The sequence below is a fragment of the Phaseolus vulgaris genome, chromosome 7, assembly GCF_051622355.1.
Source record: "Phaseolus vulgaris cultivar YP4 chromosome 7, ASM5162235v1, whole genome shotgun sequence".
Taxonomy (NCBI): domain Eukaryota; kingdom Viridiplantae; phylum Streptophyta; class Magnoliopsida; order Fabales; family Fabaceae; genus Phaseolus; species Phaseolus vulgaris.
In genome coordinates this window covers 53,688,294-53,713,071 of record NC_143504.1, presented here as the reverse complement: position 1 = coordinate 53,713,071, position 24,778 = coordinate 53,688,294, and the positions used below count along the sequence as shown (strand labels likewise).

Here is a 24,778-nt window from a genome sequence, read left to right as displayed (position 1 = left end):
CTGAGATAGAAATTTCTGACCTTAAACCCTTTAACGAATTTGACTTAGATAATCTTTCAACCAACGGTGACTTTCCATCTCTTAGAATCGATATATCGCCTACCCCTCCTCCGATATTGTCCAACAACCTCCCTACCGGACAACTAGCAGAAATTAACTCCATCCCACACATCTTATTCTTTGGTGTAATTTCCACCACAGCTCTATCATCAACATCCGTGACCATTGCGCCCCGTACTAGCCCCATCGTACTCATCTTTTCCGTAACTTTTGTTGTCTCGTCGTCTACCTCGCACACAACGATCCCTTCAACGTCCGCAATCATTGCACCCTGTACTGACCCCTCCATGCTCAACTCTTTCGTAACTTTTGTTGTCTCGTCGTCGGTCTCGCACTCGACGGTCTCTTTGCTTCCTTGATCAAACCTTCTCAACTCACCTTCTTCCTCATCAAGCTGTCCAGCCTCTTCGAACTCGCGACCACCGTTCACCTCCACGTCGCTGATTCCCTTCGTATCACCGCCCCGCTTTGAGCTCTCGCTGGCGCCACCCCCCGCGACGCACCATGGCGTTCCAGGCTCGCAAAAGCCAGTACCAGTGTACGCCGTCGCCGTCGCCTGCGTTTCTAGAGCGACCCGTGCTCCTTCACCACCGCCCATCACCGTTCCCACGTCGGTCGGCGCTCCAGACGCCGTGAATTTCTTCCCCGCGTCGCCCACCTTCGACTGTGATTGAGAAGGGATGCCGACGACTTTCTCCATTGCAGCTAGCTTCTCCGTCGACGTCTCCACCCTTTCTTCTCTCCCTACCTCTCCGTCGCACCCTCGAAAGTCATCGAGGATTCCGCCGCCGCCGCCTCCGCCTTCCACCATGTTCTCCACTCTTTCCATTCCAAACCCTAGTTGCATTGCCACGTCAGCAATTGGGTCTGAAATTGGGTCAGAAATTAGGGTTTCCCCTACCCAACTTTCTGCACTCAATTGGGCTTGAACCGGCCCACTGCAGATTAGGTCATCTGCCCATCCCCCAACAATATTCCCAGCCGTTCCACTATTATTCTCTACTAATATATTATTTTGTGCCTCCCTTTTTTCCAAGTTGATAATCCCCTCTTTCCTTGGTTCCAACATACTATCATTGTGACTCTTTCCAACAGAAATAATTCCTCCATTAATGCATGTTCCGCCTTTTGAATTTTCTCCCTCTTCTGCCGGATACTGAACAGTCGTCTCCTCCCTTCTCCTCTCTCCTTGTCTACCATCATGATCTGAGTACTCAAACTCTGATAAAACTTCACCTATGCTGGAGTCGAATTGTGCTTCCGATTCATCCTTTGAAGCCACCCCCCACTTGTGAAATGGAAATCCAAGTGAAGAAACAGGGAAAATTTCTTCCTCGAAAAAAACCTGACATAACCTATCATTTATCTTCATTGATTTCGCCTGACTTACCTCCATGCCCAAAGGGATTGTAATACACAACCTTGCATATTCTAACACCTCCTTAGAAATTGTTCTTTCATCAACCTCTACGAGCTTGCCTAAAAGAGCCCCAATGCGTTCAAAACATTGGTTGCTCCAAAGAGCCAACGGTATACCCCTGCATCGGAACCAAACTATCTTCTCAGAGACCGCAAAAGAGTCATCCCATGGAACAATTGACTCAAAAAATCCTTCAAACCATTCTTTGTTGTCTGCAATCAACCTCTTAATTTGTCCCTCTTCTTCACTTGATAGTAACACAAACATTCCTCCTAAGATTCTCACCCTTACTGAATTAAAACCTCCCAAAATAAAATTCTCTTTGATTTTTTGCACATCCGCTGCCCTTAACATTTTCCCAATGAAGCATCTCTCCAACCAAAATGACGTCTCCGCATTAACTCTAACATGTGGCAAAACAACATCTTCTTCCTTCTGAACGCGACCTGCTTTTCCACCCATAACTACTTGTGCATAAGAGCACTGTTGATTCTTCTGTTTCCAGACTTTTCGATGTAAAGTCGGACTCCGCGGAATGTGCAATAACTTCTCTCGCCTTCTGTATTTCGGTTTGTTTGCCTGAAGCTTCCATGTACCAATCCAAATGGAATCAAGCTGTTTTTCCAAAGCATACTCATCCTTAACTTCATGAAATTTGACAAAACCGAAACGTTTTTTTCCTGGCATTTAACTTTCTAAAAATGAAGACGTCTACAACCCTTCCCCAATGTTGAAAAACTCTCCATAAATCTTTTTCTTGAAAATCATTTGGAAAATTAGTGAAAAAGAAAGAAGCTTCTGCCATCACCCTCAAACTTCTCCCACTCTCTCTCCGCTCTCTCTCCTTAAGCCTCCAAGTTCTAATAATTCTTTGTTTCACTAGAAGAACATGGACCTATTTTGCTGCTTTATTTCTTTTATTAATAATTCATAAGTTAGTTTAGTACATTTTTCTGTAATGTTGGCCCTGTCAAAAGAACTCTTTCCTACAAGAAAATTAAGCAGGTGTTTTATAATTCAAGCTTCATTGGTTGATGTAGGAGCCAAATGATTAACGTTCTCACGCATAATAACACGTTGCATACTGAGACTTTAACATTGTCGGTCAGCAGGTCCATGTCACATTAAAAAAGTTCCAGTTTCACACTGTCAACGTGAGACACCCCACTCCATCTTACAATCCAACCACTCTATTTATCCACAGCATGCACCCTCCTACATGCACATAAATCACACTTACACGGTCACACACTCACATAAACTAACTCACCATGAACAACCTCACACTTGCATCCATTCTCACTGTGATTTCTGCATTACTCTTCTTATCAACTCATTTCACTAACACCCCAACAAGATCCTCAGAAAAACACCTCCATTTCCACAAGCACATGCAAGTAGCCCAATCCACGTGCCAAGGAACACTCTACCCCGACCTATGTGTCTCAACCCTTGCCACATTCCCAGATCTTACCTCAAAATCTGTCCCACAAGTCATTTCTTCTGTGGTCAACCATACCATGTACGAGGTAAAATCATCCTTCTACAACTGCAGCAGCCTCAAAAAGAAGATCAGAAATCTCAACCCACTCGATCAGAGAGCCCTCGACGACTGTCTCAAACTGTTCCAAGACACCAACCTGGAGCTCAAAACCACCATCGACGATCTCTCCAAGAGCAGCATAGGGTCCAAGCGCCACCATGACTTGCAGACTCTGCTCAGCGGAGCAATGACCAACTTGTACACGTGCCTCGACGGCTTTGCTTACAGCAAAGGGCGTGTGAGAGACAGAATCGAGAAGAAGTTGCTTGAGATATCACATCACATGAGCAACTCCTTGGCCATGCTGAAGAAAGTTCCTGGAGTGAAGACAAGAACTTCGAAATCCGAGGTGTTCCCCGAATATGGAAAGATGAAAAAGGGTTTCCCCTTGTGGGTGTCTCCCAAAGACCGAAAGCTTCTTCAAGCGTCTGTGAATGAATCCAAGTTCGATCTCGTCGTTGCCAAAGATGGCACTGGCAATTTCACCACTATAGGGGAAGCACTAGCTTTGGCTCCCAACTCCAGCACAACCAGGTACGTAACATAAATGCCTTTTCTTACGTGAAAATAAGAAAAAATCAACATTAATAATGAAATTGATCTTATCATGAATTATAAGATTAAAATATAAAAACTATGAGATTCTTAAAAATCAGTGTAATAATGTTACTTAAAATGTTGACTTTTATGTATGACTATTTGTTATGTTTATTCTTACACAAGAATGAACAGAACAGAATTGTTAAACATATTATAGCTGTGTTGTTAAATCTGTGTGATAACAGGTTTGTGATACACATAAAGGAGGGGGCATATTTCGAGAACGTGGAAGTGATCAGGAAGAAGACGAATCTGATGTTTGTTGGAGACGGCATTGGGAAGACAGTAGTAAAAGGCAGTAGGAACGTTGTGGACGGGTGGACAACTTTTCAATCAGCTACTGTTGGTATGTCTTCTTCTTCTTCTTCTTCCTTCTGTTAATATTTTGGATCAATGAGTTAATTTACTTCTGCTTAATTGGTTTGATATTCCACCTTAAATTGAAAGAAAAAGAAAAGAAAAACCAGGGGAGGCTTAATCACTGTGGTCACTAGTGAGACTTAATCAGTAGCTTTGTCACTTATTAAAGTTTGATAAATGGTATAATTCGCGGCCATGGAGACTGCGATGTCAAAGACAAAGAAAAAATCATTAGGAAAGGTTAGAAGAAGACAACCAAAATGGCAACTTGATGATGAACCCACATGTTAGTTTAAAAATTAATAGTAAATTAAGTTTGGTAGGTGAATTTGCAGTTAAAATACATAATGTAGGGAAATAATTTTAAATGGTTTGAACAGACACCAACTGTTGGGTTTGTGAAGGCACAGTGGTGCAGTTCCCACATGGATTGAATTGAAAAATAGCGTTAGAGGAAGGAAGCAGTGGCTGATGCATTATTTCTGATGCGCTCTTGTCCTTAAAATTCAGATATCACAGACTAGTTTCGGTTATTTAACAAATATTAATATGTAATATAGATTCATGTGATGGCACTAGCAAAATGCCTTTTTGTTGTAGTACACGTACACCAACTTGGTTTTGAATGTTTGAAATAGAAGCAGGGAAATTTGAAAAAATATTGGAAGAATCGGCTTTCCCGTGATTGAACATAATGCTGAAAAAGGATAGCTGATGGGTCCATGTGTATTTATACTGGTTTTCTTTCATATGAGCATATGATAATGCAAATATTGTGACTTTTATAATTAATTAATATGCTGGTTATAGCTACATTGTAAAATGCTTGTTTTCTCTGTCATCACTTTTTCCGTCAATTATTCCTTTTCTGGGAATAACTTTAGAAGACTCAAATTTGTGTTTCTCAGTCTTCCTGTGTAATTTTCAATTATATTGCAATATATTATGAATTGGACTTCTCTGTCAGACATGCATCTCAATCACAGTCACATTAGTAATCTGTATTTTAAATAAATCATTTCTTTTATTTCTTATGGAAGTTGACAGTATAAACCTTGATTTTGAATCTCCTGCACGAAAGCTTGTAAATAAATTCAATGGACAACCATCCATTCTTTTAAATACCTTACCAGAGTTATCTCCAATACTTATTAAATTTATATTCTTTTTCTCTAAGTATTATATGGATATCATTTAATGATGTATATACCATTTTTCAATTAGAACTGCTTTATAAGACAAAAATACAATACGTGAAGGCAGGACTTTGGGTTAGTATGTAATTATTTTAATTTATATTTTCACGAAAAGTAGAGTTAGCAACACTCGTGGGTCAAAGTATAGGGTCCACGCGTCTACCACGGCCAACTAAAAGGGCATTCTATTATTGTGGATCAGCATAATAATACTCATCACATTCCAACTACTTTTCAGCGCCATTAGGTCCACTTTCCTTGTTATTCCTTCTATGCTTTGCCTTTTGCTTTTAACAGATGAAAATGCTTTAAATTTTTTGCTGGCTGTTTCAGTCATGAATGATGATCCAGAATCTAATCCTTACTGCTTTGACACTTATGTTGTTTTGCAGCTGTTCTAGGAGAAGGATTCATAGCAAAGGGTATAACTTTTGAGAACTCAGCAGGGCCAGAGAAACACCAAGCAGTGGCCCTGAGAAGTGGTGCTGACTTCTCGGCTTTTTTCCGTTGCAGTTTTGTTGGCTACCAAGACACACTTTATGTGCATTCCCTACGCCAGTTCTATCGTGAATGTGACATTTATGGCACTGTAGACTTCATTTTTGGCAATGCAGCTGTGGTGTTCCAAAACTGCAACTTATACGCACGCAGGCCAAACGAAAATCAAAAGAACTTGTTCACTGCGCAAGGCAGAGAGGATCCTAACCAAAACACTGGCATATCCATCTTCAACTGCAAGATTGCAGCTGCCTCAGATTTAATCCCTGTCAAATCCTCCTTCAAGAGCTACCTAGGTCGTCCATGGAAAACGTACTCAAGAACTGTTTATCTAAAATCTTACATAGAGGATCTGATTGACCCAGCAGGGTGGTTGGAATGGAATGACACATTTGCATTGGATACACTGTATTATGGAGAGTACATGAATAGGGGTCCAGGTTCAAACACAAGTGCCAGAGTTACATGGCCAGGTTATAGGATCATAAACAGCTCCACTGAGGCAAGCCAATTCACAGTTGCTCAGTTTATCCAAGGCAATGATTGGTTGAACACCACTGGCATTCCATTCCTCTCTGGTTTGAGTTGAGAAACATTATTCAAGGTTGCTAACTGTGTTTTCAGTTTCAGTTTTTCTTTTCCTTCACTTGTTGGATTCGGTTCGTTGAGTTGATCTTATATATGATAAAGATGTACACATTTTGTTTTAGTATGACAGTTAAGATGAATCTCCTACTTTCATTTTCTTTGTCTTAGGTAGAGCATTGTTCTCAGTTTTCAGCAATAGCCAAACTTCTGAGATTACGTGAATTATAAGGTTACCTTAAAAAAGTTACGTATATTATTATTACTTAGTTTCTATATATAGTAGTCAGTTCACTATGTATCCAAAATTTACTCTTGTAAGGGACTGTGTTACTCTTCTGTAAGAGACTAATCCCACTGAATATTCCCGTTATGCACTAAATTTCTTTTTAGAAAATAAAATTATCATTTTTAACACCCACCTTTTTATGATAAGTGTGAAACTATCATGATTCTTAGAAAAAAGATGCGACACCGGAAAATATAAAACTGTTTTCTTAAAGAAAAATAATAATGCAATAGTTGATAAAATTAGTTTTTATTTTTCTGTTAATTATAGTTTTTATTTTTCTGTTATGTTTTAGGTTTGAGTTTTGACTTGAGTCTTATTATTTTTTCTGTTTTTCTTTATATCTTTTCCTCTTTGTACCCTTTATATAAATAGTCTTTGATCGCTTTAATAATTACTACAAGAAAATTATTAAATAAAAATTAATTTTATACACAAAAATAATTAGTTGTTATAATGACTAAATTATAAATTATTTTAAAAATTAAAATAATTATTAGTTTCTAAATTAGTTTTTATTATTGATAAATAGTTTTTAAATATCTAATTAACTGCCAAAAGTTTTAAATACCAAATTTTTCTAATCAAAGGGTAAGGGACAAGATTTGGTAGTAATAACAAAAAATTCTGTAAATATTGTAATAAGATTGGGCATCAGTTGATGGTCAGTTACCATCCACAAGTCAAGATCGTGAAAGCGTAAATCTAATTTTTGTATGAGAGTTAATATGAATCTCCTACTTTCATTTTCTTTGTCCTAGGTAGAGCATTGTTCTCAGTTTTCAGCAATAGCCAAACTTATGAGATTACGTGAATTATAAGGTTACCTAAAAAAAGTTACGTGTATTATTATTACTTAGTTTCTATATATAGTAGCCCTGTTCACTATCTATCCAAAATTTACTCTTGTAAGGGACTGTGTTACTCTTCTGTAAGTGACTAATCCCACTGAATATTCCCGTTATGCACTAAATTTCTTAAAGAAAAATAATAATGCACTAGTTGATAAAATTAGTTTTTATTTTTCTGTTAATTATATAGTTTTTATTTTTCTGTTATGTTTTAGGTTTGAGTTTTGACTTGAGCCTTATTATTTTTTCTGTTTTCTTTATAGCTTTTCCTCTTTGTACCCTGGTATATAAATAGCCTTTTATGCTCACATTAATAATTACTACAAGAAAATTATTAAATAAAAATTAATTTTATACACAAAAATAATTAGTTGTTATGGTGACTAAATTATAAATTATTTTAGTGATTAAAATAATTATTGGTTTCTAAATTAGTTTTTATTATTGATAAATAGTTTTTAAATATCTAATTAACTACTAGAAGTTTTAAATACCAATTTTTTTTAATCAAAGGGTAAGGGATAAGATTTGGTAGTAATAACAAAAAATTCTGTAAATATTGTAATAAGATTGGGCATCAATTGATGGATCGACCATCCACAAGCCAATCGTGAAGACGTAAATCAAGTTTTTGTATGTTGGAGATCTCACATCGATTAGAGATGAAAATATTTCATTGTATATAAATGGGTGCAAACCTCAATATTATGAATCTGTCTTATAGAATTGAGTTAGCTTTAAAGTCCATTTTGTAATATTGTACAAACTGAAATCAACTTAAAAAGTTTATCTTACATTTTTGCATAGATATGGATTTTGGATGGCACTCCATTCCTTAAAAGCAAAGTGATCTATGAGCTATATGCAGTGTTCATTTTGTTGTAAGTTGTAACAGCTTACCCCCGTCACATCCTCAAAAGGATTAAGTAGCACATGAAATGTCGAACAGTTTCAAAGTATCAGCTCCAACGAATCTGGGTTATCACCAAGCACGTGTGCTCATTAGTTCATCACTACACCAACCTTTTGAATGGCCCAGTTTCTTGCTCTTCTTTAATCTTATGGGCTTTCATTCCTATAAAACTTCATAACTGGGGGTATTTCTTCGTGCACCCTATAAATTCATTCTTTTATGAGCTTTACCAATTTTATTTTACATTTCCAAAAGTCCACATTATAATAGGTGTCCAAATAACTCTTTCATTCCTCTACCCCACAAAACATACAAGAGATATTTAATTCTATTATTAACTCCTACTAAACATATAATTTACACATAATTAGCCGCAATTGGTAATTTAATAAAACTTACAACTTGTAAGGACATATTATTTTGGTATATTAATATAAACGTGTGATATTATTTTACTACTGATAATTAAATTTGATTTATATTAAACGGTAGTAAATTAATAATTTATGTATGAAAGATTTAAAATAGTTTTACAAGAAAGAAAAAGAGTGATATTTAGAAAAAAATAAAGGAATAATTTTTTTATCTGTTACATTGGATTTGAACTGAAAAAAAATAGAATAACACAAAGAAAGGATTAGAGTAAACGTAAAGTCGAGGTATTCATTATAATTAAACTGTTTTATAATCTATGTTTCTATACATTAGTATTTCCTTACCTATGCTATAAATTATTTATGTTTTCTAGGTTTATGTTTATTACAGTGGTTTTATTCGCTAGTTTACCATTTTATATAACGTTACACAATTTATTATCTATATTAATATTTCTAATTACTAAAAAAAACTATGTGATACTAAGCATGCGTTTAAAGTTTTAAAATGAATATTAAATTTAATACTATTCAAATGTAAAAATCTGTACTTTAAAAAAAAAACTATTGCAATATTCTTGATTAAATTTAAGTAATTCACTAAGTCAGATTTACCGGTGTGTGTGGTGGATGCTTCCCAACATGCTATAGAAAATACATATTGTTCTAATAAATAAAGATTATTTTTATAATATCAAAGCATAATTTCATAACTCGAGATAAGACCATAGGAAGTCATAGTCTGCTATATAAAGAACTCTACTAGTTTTCGATAACCGAAACATTTCAATATCCAAACAACTTTTTTTATTCATTTAAACTTGTCTTTGACAAATTAATTTTCAGAAAACTCTTCAAAAATGTATCGAAACATTTCAAAAAAATCCCTAAAATTCTTGTCATCATCTTTTCTAAGAATAAAAGTTGTTGTAAAAGTATTTTAGAACTTGATGATGGCTTTTATGTGTGTTCAAAACTACTTAAAGTGATGAAAAACATACTCTACGATTGCATCTTAACCTTCACCACAGGTTTGGAGTTCGGACACAAATGGGCTACAGATGTTACCTTTTAGTGGTGAGCATGTTCAAGGGATCATTAACTTGTGGGTCCTAAGCCTACTTTCTTAGATATTTTAATTATTTTTTTAATTTATATGTGAATCTTGTCCTGAGTCGTTCAGACCAATGATAAAATCACTGCAGAGCTGCTGACAAAGAAGAAAAAGAACAAAGCAAAACAACCTTATATTATTTTCATTTCCAGAAACATCTTTTAATTAATTTGGTAATGACAGTTTAAGGTAGTATGCTAGAACTAGAAGCATGTCTGAGGAAGAGAAATAATATAAATATATGATACGAAAGCCAACCAACCAACCAAACATGTACTCTAAACAATCTAATGGTGTAAAAGCATGTACTTGCAAATAATCATTCCATGGTTAATTAAAACCAGATATAAATAGGAAATTTTTCTGATAATCCACACATTTCTACAAAAATGAGAGAAAAGTGGTGTCAGTGTTTTCATTGAGCCCTGATCAAATACGATTTACATGTGTGTATTATCTTTTGCTGCAGAGAGATACGAAGAAAATGAGCATGAAATGCGTACTGGTGCATGTGGGAGGACGCAGAAGCACATGGTAATGTGTCATTATGTCAATACCGTGCAATCGTTTTCTGACCAAAGCCTTACCTAATTCATTTTTTCTTCTTTCTTCTTTTTATTTTGAACCAAACAACGACGAATCAGAGTGCAGAACAAAAAAATGTTTACTCATCCCAGCTAATTTTCTGCCTTTTCCAACTTCATCATGCATCCTTTGTTTTTATTCTTGCTTTTTTAATTTCATAACTCCATCGCCTTACACCAATGCCATTTTTCTGACTCATTATATAATGATGATGGGATGATTTGTTCTGTGGCAGTTGATTCAATGTTATAATGAAAACTTACAACCTTAATTTTCAATACAAATAATTAGTTCATTTCATATTTATTCTTTTAAAATACAATTTCCATTTTAATGTTAATTAATAATACTAATAAGTAAAATAGCTAGGTTTGATTTAATCACATGGTTTACTATTAAGCTATTATTATTTTGCAAATTTTACTATATAAGTTTTTCATTTCAAAAAGTAACAAAATACCTAATAATTGAATATCCCTTTTATCATTAATATTTCTAAAGAGATGTTTTGTTTTCAAAATGATAATAAAAAAACGTAAAAATTGAAAATATAAAGGTAAATATATGAAAAGAAACTAATAATAGAACATCTAAAAGTTGAAAACTTGACAATAAAGTGTATGATAAAGAAATGAAGTAATAAAGTTGGCTGTATAATTAATTTAAATAGTTATAGGACCTTACTGTTTAAGTACACAGTTTTTTTCTTTGATAGTGTAAATTGGTGATAATTTAATCTTTAATTACGTAATAAAATACAAAAATGTTGCAATTTAATGAAAAAAATTCCTTCAAATATATAATTTGGAGTTAAATTAATCCTTAAACATTATAGTTAAAAAGTAAAATATACATTCTAAATAAAAATTGAAGTTTTCTTTGTTGGATGAATTATTGGTTTGACATGGATTTACACTTTTATGTACGAAAACAAGCATCTGAACTGAAATAAGAGAAATTAAAATGAACAATTATGTTGAAAGGGAAAGATGAGCATTTTGTTTGTGGTATAAACTTGTAGTTTCTGAGTGTATTTTGTGGTATCTGATAAGAAGCAATAACCATTTGGTGTTGTGCTGGTTCTTTGTCTTTGGGTTTATAACTATTGGTCTATGAACTGCTAACGTGCAGCTTTATCTCTCCTTTCTCGAAACCCTGCTATGGGATAAAGCAGCAATTTAAGGAAAATTTACATTGGTCCAACCAAATAATGCTGTATGGCATATGCCATACACATGCACCACAACTTCAATCATTTTATGAGAGAATCATAGTGCAAAGTTATTCTTCTCCACATGCTGCTAATACTACCTTTATTTCGCCCAAAAATCTTTTTAATACTATAATATTCCTTATACTATATTTTTTGTTTTAACAATCTTATCCCACCTTCTCCTTTGCCTACTTAAAATCTTAGAATATCCATGATTACAATCATATGAGATATTAATTATAGATTGAAACTAGATTAGGGAAATAAATAAATTTTATAAACTAAAATTAGTTTATTCAAAGTAAAAAATGAAAATTTATATAAGAAAATATTTATAAATTAGTTTATATATCATAAGTTTGATTTATGAAGAAATTAGTTTAGTTATGTTTTATTTCTCTATCGTAAAAGTGTTCGGAAAAGGCGAGTATACGATCTAACCTATTCTATATTAAATTAAACTTAAAAAAAAAACTATTTAAAATAACTATTTAGTTAAAAAAATATTAAAAAAATATTAAATAAAAACCAATTTTAAATATAAAAAAAATGTTTATTATATTAATTAAATTAAATAATATTATAAAAACTAAAAAAATTATTAGTATTTAAAGTATTTTATTATTAATAAATAAATTAAATTAAATTAATTCTTAAATTTGTATTTAGTTAGTTACCAAAATTTTAGTCACCTGTTAATAATTAATTAGATTAAATATAAACTTTAATTTATAAATTTTATTAATAATAAAAATTACTTTAAATATCAGTAATTTTAATTATTTTAAATATTTTAATTTTTAAAATTAGTTTTTATTTAATAATTTTTTATAGTGTATTGAATATCAGTATATTTAAATAAATATCTACTAATATTATTATTATTAAGTTTGTTAAAATGTGTTAAGATTTTTTGAATTTATATCTTTTTAAGTGTTAATGTTAATCTATGTAATGAATTCAACTTAAGTTTCTAAATTTATTGAAAGATAAATTTGTATATATACACACTTTAGCGCATTGAAGCGAGGACAATTTAATTTGATGGAAAAGGATTGAAAAGAACGAAAGAACGAGAAGTGCGGTTGAAACGCATAATGTAACTTAATATCCCTTCAATTATGCCATCTTGAGTCTATCCAAATGGGATGAACATGTAGGGCTAGGTTGGTGTGTAAGTGGGAACCCACCCAAATGCTCAATTTCCTTTTAGCTTATTCATTCAACTTCAATGGATTTTTAGTTTCGGAAAACTTTCAGATGGAATGATCTTCCAAACCAGATAAAAAATTTGTTTTTGAACTAAAGAAACTACAGTGTTTATAAAAATAAAAATAAAATGTTTTACGATAATTTATCATTTATTTGTGTGGTAATATCACTATCTGTGCCTTTTCTTCTTTAACATTTTCTGAAAATCCTCAGTCACGTATCACATCCCTTACATAACTAATCAGCGAATTTGAAGGTTGGTGTCTTCTCTCCATGCTTTGTTCTTGGCTTTTCCCTCACTTATCCTCCAACTTTCAAGCATGGATAGAACACATTTCTCCTTTTCTATCTGCTTTGTGTTATGGGCAACAACTTCTCTCACCAATTATCAACTAGCTTCGACTCACTTCAACTACATAATGCAAACAACACACACCAAAAGAATTATTGTATACTTTGAAATCCAAGCCAAATAATGTTATTTCCTCCTCTTAGTTTTCAAGATATTTATAGTGTTTACATATGTCAATAGTTTATGCAATTTTTTCATTTTTTTTTATAAAAAATAATACTTCTTAAAGTGTTTCTATATTTTTTTTGTCTTGCTCCCAAACTAATGTCATTGCGTTATTATTAAGGATGTTTAAGTTTTAAAGTTGTTCAAGACTATAATACCAAAATATTACAATTATCATTGCTTTGAATAAAATACCACTCCTTATAATCAGCTACCTTCATATTAAAAAAGGTTGTAACGTACAAATTGTAGGAAAATAAGCCATACATTGCAAACTAGTTTATTCTAATTGGCCAAAGTTAATTGAGAACACACGTTAAATTTGTGAAGGAAGTTTGTAACGTTTGTGTTGAGAAAATCTGAATTTTATAATTCATCTTTGGACAGAGACAATGAATTTTAAATTTAGTCATTTTATAATTCTTATTAATATGTTTGGACGATGATTGTAATATATATATATATATATATATATATATATATATTAACATAATTTCAAAATATATTGCACTCTATTATTGTTTATGAAAATATACATCCATTATTCCAACCACAAGGAACAATTAGTATTATTTAAAATTAATATAAAAATTCAAGTCACAATAATGTATTAAATGTTTAATATTTTTTTTTGACAATATATTAAATGTTTAAATATGTTTTTTTATGTTTAAATATGTTTTTTTCCTCCTTCTAGTGTAATGCGAAAATTGAATTTTGTGAATCCTTACTAGTATTTTTTTTGTATGTAATGATTTTTAACATAGAGTGTACTATAATATAATATTATCAACCAAAAGTGAGCATAAAATATTTTACTATCCTAACTCACATCTGAAAGTTAAGTTTGTTTGTCATGTAAAAAATATTGTCACTCAAAAATTTATTTTAATAGTTTTCTCATTACTAAAGAATATGTAAATTGAACTAAATACCCAAACTAAATTTGCATAAAATATAAGAATGAAAAACATATTTAATCATATTTTAAAATATCATACTAACTTTATATTTATGTAATAAATACACATCATCATAAATTAATTATCTATCATAATTTTTAAGATCATAAGAATTAAAAAAAAATGTATTTAACTTTGATGATTGAATAACTTTCGTATATAGTTCTTTATATGTATCCGATCACTATTCGTACAACATCATTGATTTTTCAAAATTAAATTTTTTATCGACTTTTCACAACTAAATTTTTTTATGTAAGTAAATTTTACAAAACATGAATATATCATACCATACCATTAATAGTTCAAGTGCTTAATACACAGTACATCCTAAAGCCAGCCACATCAATCTGATAACACATTATTGCTGATCAAAAAAAAAAAAAAAAAAAAATCTGATAAGACATCCAATTTAAACGAAATTCTAACTAAATTACAAGCATTAAAAGTATACTTATATATTTAGCTAATCAAATTAGAGCTATACTTATAAAAGGATTTAACCAATATAAGAAATAAATACAAATGGAAATATCATTTTTTAGGAATTTGTTCAACAAAAATAATATTTTCTAAGTAAAACATTAATCAGTTGATGAGTTTCTAGTATTTTTCTTTTTTTTTTATTCAAGTAATTATTAAACAAAATATATTTAGTTTAACAAAACTTTTCAAGATTTTATTTTTTCACTCCAAGCTCGTTAGCCGGTTTTGAGATTTGCTTAGTGAATAGTGTATAGAAAAAGTATAGTTTAAAAAAAATGAAGTTTTCATTTATCATCTCATCAACTCATATTTAACTATAATGTAACAATTTAATTAATAACATCATTATTGTTATTGTATTTCACTTATGATTTAATAACGGTAAGACCTAAATTTAATTTAATATAAATTTTAAATGGATAAAGATTTGAAATTTTATAATACAAGTTAGACATTTATTTTTTATTTCATTCTAAAAAATCATTTTCCTAAATTTCCTCTGTTTTCAGAAAATATTTTTATTATTGTTATTGTGATAGATTATTTTTATAAATTTGTAAGAATAAAGCATATTTCATAGAGTTATAACTATATTCACACATTTTATTCAACAAACTAAGTTATCCTTAATAAATGAATTAATTTCAAATTAGTTTACTTGATTGCAAATTAGATGATAATCTTCCTTTCTTTTTTTTTATCCTGCCGGCAACTCGAACGTGGAGGAATCGCTCTGTAGCACACTCTGTCCCGTCTACACGACTGCGTTTTCTACAGAATCACCCTCAGAACCTTCTCTTGGATCTCCCAACGTGACCTGCAAAACACACAGACGGCGCCTCTAGCGGCCGTTTGCACTCCGACGATCAAGTTAGTCCACAGAACCACCAAAGATTAGAAAGCTAGTAGTGTGTGTGAAAAACTCTTATTCTCTGTTTTTCTCTGTTTTTCTCTCCCTCCATCTCTCCCTGATTCCCTCTTTTATGTCTCTTTCTCTGTTTCTGGGCATAACAGAATTCTGTTATGCTTTTCTGGCATGTGTCAGAACCCTGTTATGCTTTTCAGAGACAGTGTACCTGCAGAATCAGTAGTGAGAGCGTGAGAGTCTGTGCATGTCTGTGCGTCTCTGCGCTTGGCTGCGCCTGTCTGTACCCTTAGTGGTACAGAGTGCACTTTTGTCTGGACCGCACCCCTCTCAGAGGATGACACGTGGAGGCCTGCAACTCACATCTAACCACACACGTGTCACTTCCTGGAAGGGCCCTAGCGCTTCTCTTTGTGTGCCTAAGTTACGCCCTTGCGGAGTAACTTAGGATATTTCTCTCATCTGGGTAAACCGCATACTCTTAGGAGAACGTCAGGTGTGGCTGGTCTAGGCACACTCACCAAACGTCGCTCTCTGCGTATACAGCTTACCCTTCACGGTGCCACGCACGTAATGGGTTGAGGGAATCACCAATCACTGACTGGTTTACTAGTTCCCTCAGGCCACTCTCGTGCATGATTCCATGAGATGTGCTCATGCGAGATCCATGCGTAACGCTCTCGCTGGGAACCTCAGTCCCAGTTTAACTGCGTGTAACACGAGACCCCGATGACAATGCACCCGATGACTGATCAGTGTTTATTTGCTTCTCGCGTTCTGCCCCCAGGCGTTAGTCTGAGAACTGGTCTGTTGGTGGCCACTTGGCTACTGACCACCGATCACCGTTCTGGATGATCTGTCCCCCGACCTCTCTGCCGCCTGATCTGTCGGTGGTCCCTTAGTTACAGACCCCCCGATCACCGCTCTTGGCGATCGTCTCCCTGACCTCTCTGCCACCTGGTCCACGTGTCACCCTGCGAGCGGTCCACGTGGTCTTCTACTGCTGACGTCATCTACGACCGATGACCGATCGGATGAGGGTGATTCTATAGAAAACACAGTCGCGTAGACGGGACAGAGTGTGCTACAGAGCGATTCCTCCACGTTCGAGTTGCCGGCAGGATCATTTGGCGCCCACCGTGGGGCCCGAGTGAATCGTGGTCCCATATACACCACAGCTTTGAAGCTTACCAGAGTTTTATCAGTTTCTTTGATAGAGAAAGATGCCTAGAAACAGACAACCATCACCTGCGCCATCTGCTGACGAAGGAGCTGTGACAATGGCGCAGGTCCTGGAAATGGTGCGCACGCTGCAGGATAACGCCGCAGCGTCAAAAGTTGAACAAGAGAGGATGCAGACGGAGTTGGCCGCGTCGCAAAGCAGGAACGACGAGCTGAATCGCGTCAACGAAGAGTTGAGAAGGACGCTGCAGGCGCAGAGGGAACACATGGTTGACGAAAGGGTGTCTAGGCAACCATCACCTCCAAGAGCGTTCCCCATGCCATTCTCCCCTGAGATCATGAGAACCATGGTGCCTCCCAACCTGGTGGGGGTGAAGGCATCGTTCAAGGGGGTAGAAGATCCGGAGGCGCATCTGACGGCGTTTCACACCCAGATGATGTTGTCTGGGGGCTCAGACGCTGTGTACTGCAAGATGTTCATGAGCACATTGAGCGGAATCGCCATGGAGTGGTTCGTGAGTTTACCAGAAGGGCATATCACGTCTTTCTCTCAGTTTTCAAAGCTCTTCACTGAGCAATATATCGTCAACAAAGCACCTGCAGTGGTGTCATACGACTTGTTCGACGTGCGTCAATACCAAGGTGAGTCGCTGAAAGACTACCTCAACCGCTTTGGAGCACAAGTGGTTAGACTGCCCAGCAAAGATGAAGATATGCTGGTGCACGCGTTTAAGAAGGGAGTGTTGCCTGACCCCTTCAGCGAGTCTCTCATCAGGAGCCATCCCAGCACCTTTGCAGAGATCCGACTGTTGAAGCTGGAGGAAGCTTCTTCCCTACCAAGGCTTGATGTGTGTTTGATGAAGAAAATGGCTTGAGTGCTTTGAAGATTGTAATAAGTTTTTTAGATTCATTTGTAATTAGGCTTGTAAGTGTGTATGATTGCCTTTTGCTGTGTAACCTATCCTAGATGCCTAACCAAGTCTAGATCAAGCACATGATGTGGTTAAAAGGTTTTTGAAAAGCTTTTTAAAATGGTTTTAACAGTTTTAAAACAGTACACAAATAAATCTGTTTTATGGAGAAAGAATCTGTTTATTTCTTCTCTGTTAAAAAGGCTTTCGTTTTAATGGTTTTGAAAAGCTTTTTAAAATGGTTTTAACAGTTTTAAAACAGTACACAAATAAATCTGTTTTATGGAGAAAGAATCTGTTTATTTCTTCTCTGTTAAAAGGCTTTTCTAAATTTCTGTTAAGGCACCAAGGGAAAGCTCAGTTTGTTATTTCAGTTAAGCTGAGGTGGCTTGTGTGTGATACTTTAATCTGTTCTACTGTGAAAGAACAGGTTTATTCTTTGGTCTGCTGAAAGGTTTTTCACAAGTTAGTTAGGGCTCCAAAGGTACCACTCAGACAGTTATTTCTGTTAAGCTGAGTTGGCAGTTTTCACAAAATAAATTTGTTAAGTTCAAAACTGAATCTGTTGTTTTCTTAACTGCTTTTCAACTGTTTTTTGAAAAGAAGTTAGAAACTGTTTTCTATATAAACAATAACTCTCTCACATGAATGAGTGCTGAGGAATTACGCTTTTGACAGAGATCAAACAACTTCCATGTGAGAAGAAGGATTTAAAGAGTTTTTGAAAGGTTTTCCAAAGAGATTTTCAAGTGTGCTTGTTCTAGGAAACCTTGAATCTTGGTGAAGGTGCTGGTGCAGTTTCTACAGCAAATTGAACTACTGGTTTTGAGTTCTTGCATCTTCTTTTCAGGTGTAATCTTTCCTTTATTCTGTTTTGTAAAGGTGTAAGTGTTAGTCACTCCTTGATAGGGTTTCTTGGAGTGCAAGGTGTGCTGAAATAGGGTTTTTCAGCATTGTGTGTGGTGTTCTTGTAGTGTTCAAGAACTGCTGGTTTTGTAAGTGATTGGCACTGTTTTTTGTGAATTCCACCTTGGGGTAAGGTGAGACTGGATGTAGCTCTGTATGAGTGAACCAGTATAAAAACGTGTGTATCTTGCATTCTCATCCCTGCACTCTTTTCTGTTTTTGCTTAATTCTGTCAAGAACTAAATCTGTTCCTTTTAAATTGAATCTGTTAATTCTGGGTTAAGTGAAAACTGTTCTTCCTGTCTTGTTAAAGTTTTCTGATCATAAACAAGGTTGCTGCATATAATGGCTTAAGTGAATTGTGAACAAACTGACCATTCATTAAAACCTGTGAAAGGATCATTTTTCTTGAAATCTTGTGTTGTGTAATTTTGGTTGATCTCTAAGCATAGCTATACCCTTTATCCTCACAATATTAAGCTGATCTAGTTCTGTTCTGATTCTCTGTTGATCACAATTTTACAGTGAACAAAATTCAAATTGTGCCAATACTGCTCTGAAAAATCAATCTGTTTCATATAAAAACAATCTGTTCTTTTTGCCTCTGGAATACTGAAAAATTGTGTGTTCTTGCGAAAATTTTATAAGCTCAATTCACCCCTCCCCTCTTGAACTTAGACACTAATAGACCCAACACCGACGACGCGCAGTGGCGCACATAGTGGCAGAAACAGAGGTTTCTGAGAAAAGGGGAAGTGCTGCACCACCAAGACCGCGTGGAGGGCAAGGAAAACCACAGCAAGCAAGGGTACACAAGGCCAAGGAGGGGAAGAAAGTGCGGGAAAAACCTCGTCCCTATGCACCAGGCAAAGATCAGAGCAGGGGGCGAGCGAGGGAGAATAACGCACCCCCGAGATACAACTTCATGGCACCCCCGAGATACAACTTCATGGTAGGATTGGCGGATCTCATCGCCCTTCCTGCTGTAGCGGCAAGACTACGAGTACCAGAGAAGACAGATAAGGTACTTGGAAGGAAGAAAAATGAATGGTGCGAGTTTCACCAAGCCTTTGGCCATACGCTTCACTCTTGTTTGGCGTTGGGGCACCAACTGGCAGAGTTGGTGAAGTCTGGTTTCCTAGCAGATTACCTGCGTGAGCCACAGGGTGATCGCGCGACAGGATCCCAGACCGGAGAACAGCAGCATGAAGTCCCTGTGCATGGGGAAGTGCAGACGATCGCGGGAGGCTTCTCTGGTGGGGGATGCACAGCTTCACAGAGAAGGAGATATGCTCGATCGGTGATGGCGGTAGATGCGGTAAATGAGAGTCATTACCCTGAAGTGGACATTATCTTCAGGAAAGCTGATCTACGGGACGTTGTCCCGCACGATAACGACCCTGTGGTCATTTCTCTCATCACAGCGGGAAGACGAGTGCACAGAGTACTCGTAGATCAAGGAAGCTCGGCAGACGTCATGTTCTGGCCAACCTTCAACAAGTTGCAGTTATCCCCTGATCAGCTGAGGCCATATACCGGATGTCTCTACGGTTTTGCAAGAGATCAGGTAGAGGTGCGGGGATACATTGAGCTGAGGACAACGTTCACTGACGGAACGACAGCCCGTACTGAAAAGATAAAGTACCTGGTGGTGAACGCCCCTTCTGCGTACAACATTTTGTTGGGTAGGCCAACACTCAATTGGTTGGGCGCAATACCATCAACGAGGCACATGAAGTTGAAACTGCCGTCGATGGAGGGAAACGTGATAACCATCAAGTCGGATCAGGCTGAGGCAAGACGCTGTTATGAGAACAGCCTGAAGCAGAAGAGAAGTGTTTGCCACGTCACCATGAAACCATCTCCAGGTTCGCGCGAAGAGCGATCGATGGTTAGGGAGACACAGGGCGCTCAGAGGATGGAGAATGCTGCGGTGGGGGGCTCCTAGGTAGCCCAAGTTGAAGAAGAGGAGGAAGGCGCGATCGCTCCTCGCGAGTCAGGGATCGCGAGGGCGGTCATCGCCAGTGAGAGAAGGCCCCACCCAGCTGAAGGATGGGTCGAGGTGGACATCGGGGGGAAAAAAATCAAATTAGGGGGATCCCTTGTTGAAGAAGAGCGAAGGCTGATCGTGGGTGTGATCGAGAAGCACATGAATGCCTTCGCATGGTCAGCATCCGACATGCCAGGAATCGACCCCGATTTCCTTTGCCATCGTCTGTCAATGGATCCCAAGATTCGACCTGTGCGACAAAGGCGAAGGAAATTCAACGAAGAGAAGAGGAAGGTGATCCACGATGAAGCGCAGAAGCTCCTTGCTGCAGGGCACATCAGAGAGATCCAGTACCCCGAGTGGCTAGCGAATGTCGTGCTGGTTCAGAAGGCAAGCGGCAAGTGGAGAATGTGCGTGGACTTCACTGACCTCAACAAGGTGTGCCCCAAGGATTCTTACCCTTTACCCAATATAGATGCCCTAGTTGATAGCGCATCGGGGGGAAAGCTACTCAGCTTTTTGGATGCTTTTTCAGGGTACAACCAGATCAGGATGCACCCCATGGATGAGTGCAAGACCGCGTTTATGACAGAACGGTCTTGCTACTGCTACAAGGTCATGCCATTTGGGTTAAAGAACGCGGGGGCTACCTATCAGCGGCTCATGGATAGGGTACTCTCGCCCATGCTGGGAAGGAACGTACATGCCTATGTAGATGACATGGTGGTTACGTCCCAAGAGAAGAAACATCATGCAACTGATCTGGAAGAGCTATTCACCACCATTGCCAAGTACAGACTGAAGCTCAACCCTGAGAAATGTATCTTTGGTGTGGAGGCTGGGAAGTTCTTGGGCTTCCTCTTAACAGAGCGGGGAATCGAAGCTAACCCCGAGAAGTGTGCGGCAATCGTGGCAATGAGGAGCCCAACGACGGTGAAGGAGGTGCAACAACTCACCGGACGCTTGACAGCTTTGTCCCAGGCAGGATGGTCAAATGGGCGGTGGAATTGTCAGAGTTTGACATCCAGTACGAGCCCCGAGGACCGATCAAGGGGCAGGTGTTCGCAGACTTTGTAGTCGAGTTGTCGTCGATCGCGACACCTGCAGAAGGATTAGATTTCCGATGGGTATTATCGGTGGACGGTTCCTCTAATCAGCAGGGGAGTGGCGCTGGAGTCATTCTGGAAGGCCCAAACGGGGTACTGATCGAGCAGTCCCTCCGCTTTGCCTTCAAAGCTAGCAACAATCAGGCGGAGTATAAAGCCCTGATCGCAGGAATGTTGTTAGCAAGAGAAATGGGAGCAAGAAATCTGCTGGCCAAAAGCGACTCTTTGCTGGTCACCGGGCAGGTTACAGGGGAGTTCCAAGCAAAGGATCCCCAGATGGCAGCCTACCTGGAGTATGTACTGCTCCTGAAGACGTCCTTCACCGAATTCGAATTGGTACACGTGCCAAGAGAGCAAAATGCCAGAGCATACCTGCTTGCCAAGCTGGCCAGCTCAGGCAAAGGGGGGAAGTAGAGGATTGTCATTCAGGAGACCTTGAAGGTACCGCGAGCGTTCGTGTCGGATAATCAGGTATTCCATGTGAGCAAATCAATGGAGCGTCTAACGATTGGTCATCGGTCGTTGACCCAAGAAACGCTGAGAGCACCGAGGGTGAGATCGCAACCGTCGAAGACCGATGAGTCGATGGAGGTCCATGCGGAGAAGGAACCCGACACCTGGATACCGCCATACCAGTTATACTTAGAAGATGGTGTACTCCCGCTCGACGTGGCAGAGGCAAAAAGGATAAAGAGGAGTTCAAGTAAGTTTACTGTAATAGATGGAAACCTCTTTAGATTTGGATTTTCTCACCCTGTGCAGATCTGTGTGCACGGCGAGCAATGCACCAGACTCATGTCTGAGCTGCACGAGGGGGTGTGCGGAAGCCACGTAGGTGGTCGCGCTTTGGCAAGTAGAGTACTCCGCGCGGGGTACTACTGGCCAAAGCTGAAGGAAGATTGCATAAGGTTTGCTCAGCGATGCAAATAGTGTCAACTGCATGCAGACTGGCACAAGTCACCCCCTAAGGAGTTGAGGTCCATCCATAACCCGTGGCCATTCCACACATGGGGAATCGACATCCTAGGACCTTTTCCCCTGGCGATAAGGCAGATGAAGTTTCTCATCGTGGCCATCGAGTACTTCACCAAGTGGGTGGAGGCAGAACCAGTCGCACACATCACCGCACAGAAAGTCGAGCACTTCGTCTGGAAGAACATCGTCTGCCGCTTTGGAATACCCAAGAGGTTGGTCTCCGACAATGGCACCCAGTTCACGAGTCATCAGCTGAGGAAGATGCGTGAGGAGTTAAAAATACAGCAGGTTTTCGCTTCAGTGGAACACCCACAAACCAATGGGCAGGTGGAGTCAGCAAATCGAGTACTGCTCAGGGGGTTGAAGCGAAGACTAGACAAGGCCAAAGGAGGCTGGGCAGAGGAGGTCCCCAGGATTGTATGGTCTTATCATACCACCCCACAGTCCAGCACCCATGAGACACCCTTCAGCCTTGTCTATGGGACAGACGCCATGATTCCCGTGGAGATACAGGAGAGCTCCCCCAGATTCTTGAACTTCATTGCTGAAGAGTCCAATGAAGAACGAAAGGTGAATCTAGACCTGCTGGACGAAGTGCGAGAAGAAGCCAGAGTCAGTGCTGAAGCTGTAAAGAGAAGAGTAGAGCGGAGGCACAACTCTAAAGTGAGGCCCAGGCGCTTCCAGGAAGGTGATCTGGTGATGAGAAAGGCGCATCAGAATGACATGCAGAACAAGTTGTCTCCAAAGTGGACAGGCCCGTACAGAGTGGTGGAGACGTTGGAGAACGGAGCCTATCGCCTAGAGACTTTGGAGGGAGGAACAATCCCCAGAACGTGGAACGCCACCCATTTAAAATTTTATTTCAGTTAAAGTTGTACAGTAATGGCGTTCACGCGCTAAAAGATACATGCTTTGTATGTGGTGGAAACAGTTGAACAGACAAGGGGGCACTCTTTTCCCTAAGGAGGGTTTTTAACGAGGCCACCCAATTAAAGAAAAAATTTCCAAGCATATCAAGTGTGCTTCAAGTATTAAAATTAAAATCCTCCTTGCCCCAGGTGCAAGCGCAGGTGATTGGTTAGGCCCTACTTGCCCTAGGCGCAAGTACTGGCACCGATCTAAGTCTTCCTCACCCCAAGTGTGAGCGCAAGCAGTTAAGGGTTTGAAAAGCCAGGGGTGCTAGTAAGACCAAGGGAGGGAAAGGAAATGTTTTGACAAAATGTCCTTACCCACTTGGCATGCACCAATATTGGCCCAGTAAAGCTCTTGGTCCGAAACCCTTCTCACCCCAGGAGTGAGGCAGGGAATGAACGACTCAACGCCCCGAAGGGTGATGACCTTGGGGAAAGTAAGAGGGGTTAGCGAGAAACACTTTTATTTCCCCAAAACAAGGCATCACCTCGAGCGATCGATGTCAAGGTTCTCTATGCACTTAGCGCTAGAGCCACAAAGAAGCTAAGTGAAGATCGAGGAACGATCATTGATGAGTCGTCAGTGATTGGTTAGTGGTGCAAAGCAGCGCACGAGAACTGTTAAACACAAGGCTAAGGGAGTAGCTAGTCGTGATCAAGTAGAGGCCAAGAACAAGGAAGACAAATCGCGCTAAGCCTAAGCTGGTTAACACTTAGTCGTGTGCGAAAGGAAAGACAAAGCTTAAGATCGCGCTGAACCTGAGCTAGTTAACAGTTAGTCGCGCGCACAAAGAAAAGTGAAGCTCGAGAAAAATACAAGAGAAGAAGCTCATGCAAATTGAGAGTTTATATTCACAACCAAGTCTTATACAATTTCGAAGTACTAAGAAAAATTGTGCAGAAGTGAAAATTTACAAGAAAGAGAAAAGTTTAAGGGGCAGGAGGGATGAGCTTTCCATCCACCACTTCGTGATAGATGCTGAACTGCGAGAGGTCCAATTCTGGGAGAACGCATTTGATTTGCTCGAGTGCTAGCTCGAATCCATCAGTAAGGGCATCAGCACCCACGTTCATCAAATCAGCCTTCTCCGCCTCCAGTTTTTGCTTTGAGGCCTCCGCAGCATCTCTCTCAGTGGTAACGGCAGCAAGAGAGG

The 24,778-nt window shown here is 38.1% G+C and overlaps 1 protein-coding gene across 1 annotated transcript; it reads left to right on the top strand.

The window, feature by feature from the left end:
• The first annotated feature begins 2,601 nt into the window (after nt 1-2,601).
• On the top strand, nt 2,602-6,418 carry LOC137830242 (pectinesterase). Its single transcript, XM_068637440.2, has 3 exons — nt 2,602-3,557; nt 3,809-3,969; nt 5,572-6,418. The coding sequence occupies exons 1-3, from the start codon at nt 2,752-2,754 to the stop codon at nt 6,264-6,266; spliced, it is 1,662 nt and encodes a 553-aa protein (XP_068493541.1). The 5' UTR covers nt 2,602-2,751; the 3' UTR covers nt 6,267-6,418.
• Nucleotides 6,419-24,778: the final 18,360 nt, after the last annotated feature.

Coding starts and splice junctions, on each gene's coding strand:
- LOC137830242 (XM_068637440.2), top strand. CDS start 2,752: ATGAACAACCTCACACTTGCATCCATTCTCACTGTGATTTCTGCATTA. Junction 3,558..3,808: donor CCCAACTCCAGCACAACCAG/GTACGTAACATA, acceptor GTGTGATAACAG/GTTTGTGATACACATAAAGG. Junction 3,970..5,571: donor TTTTCAATCAGCTACTGTTG/GTATGTCTTCTT, acceptor GTTGTTTTGCAG/CTGTTCTAGGAGAAGGATTC.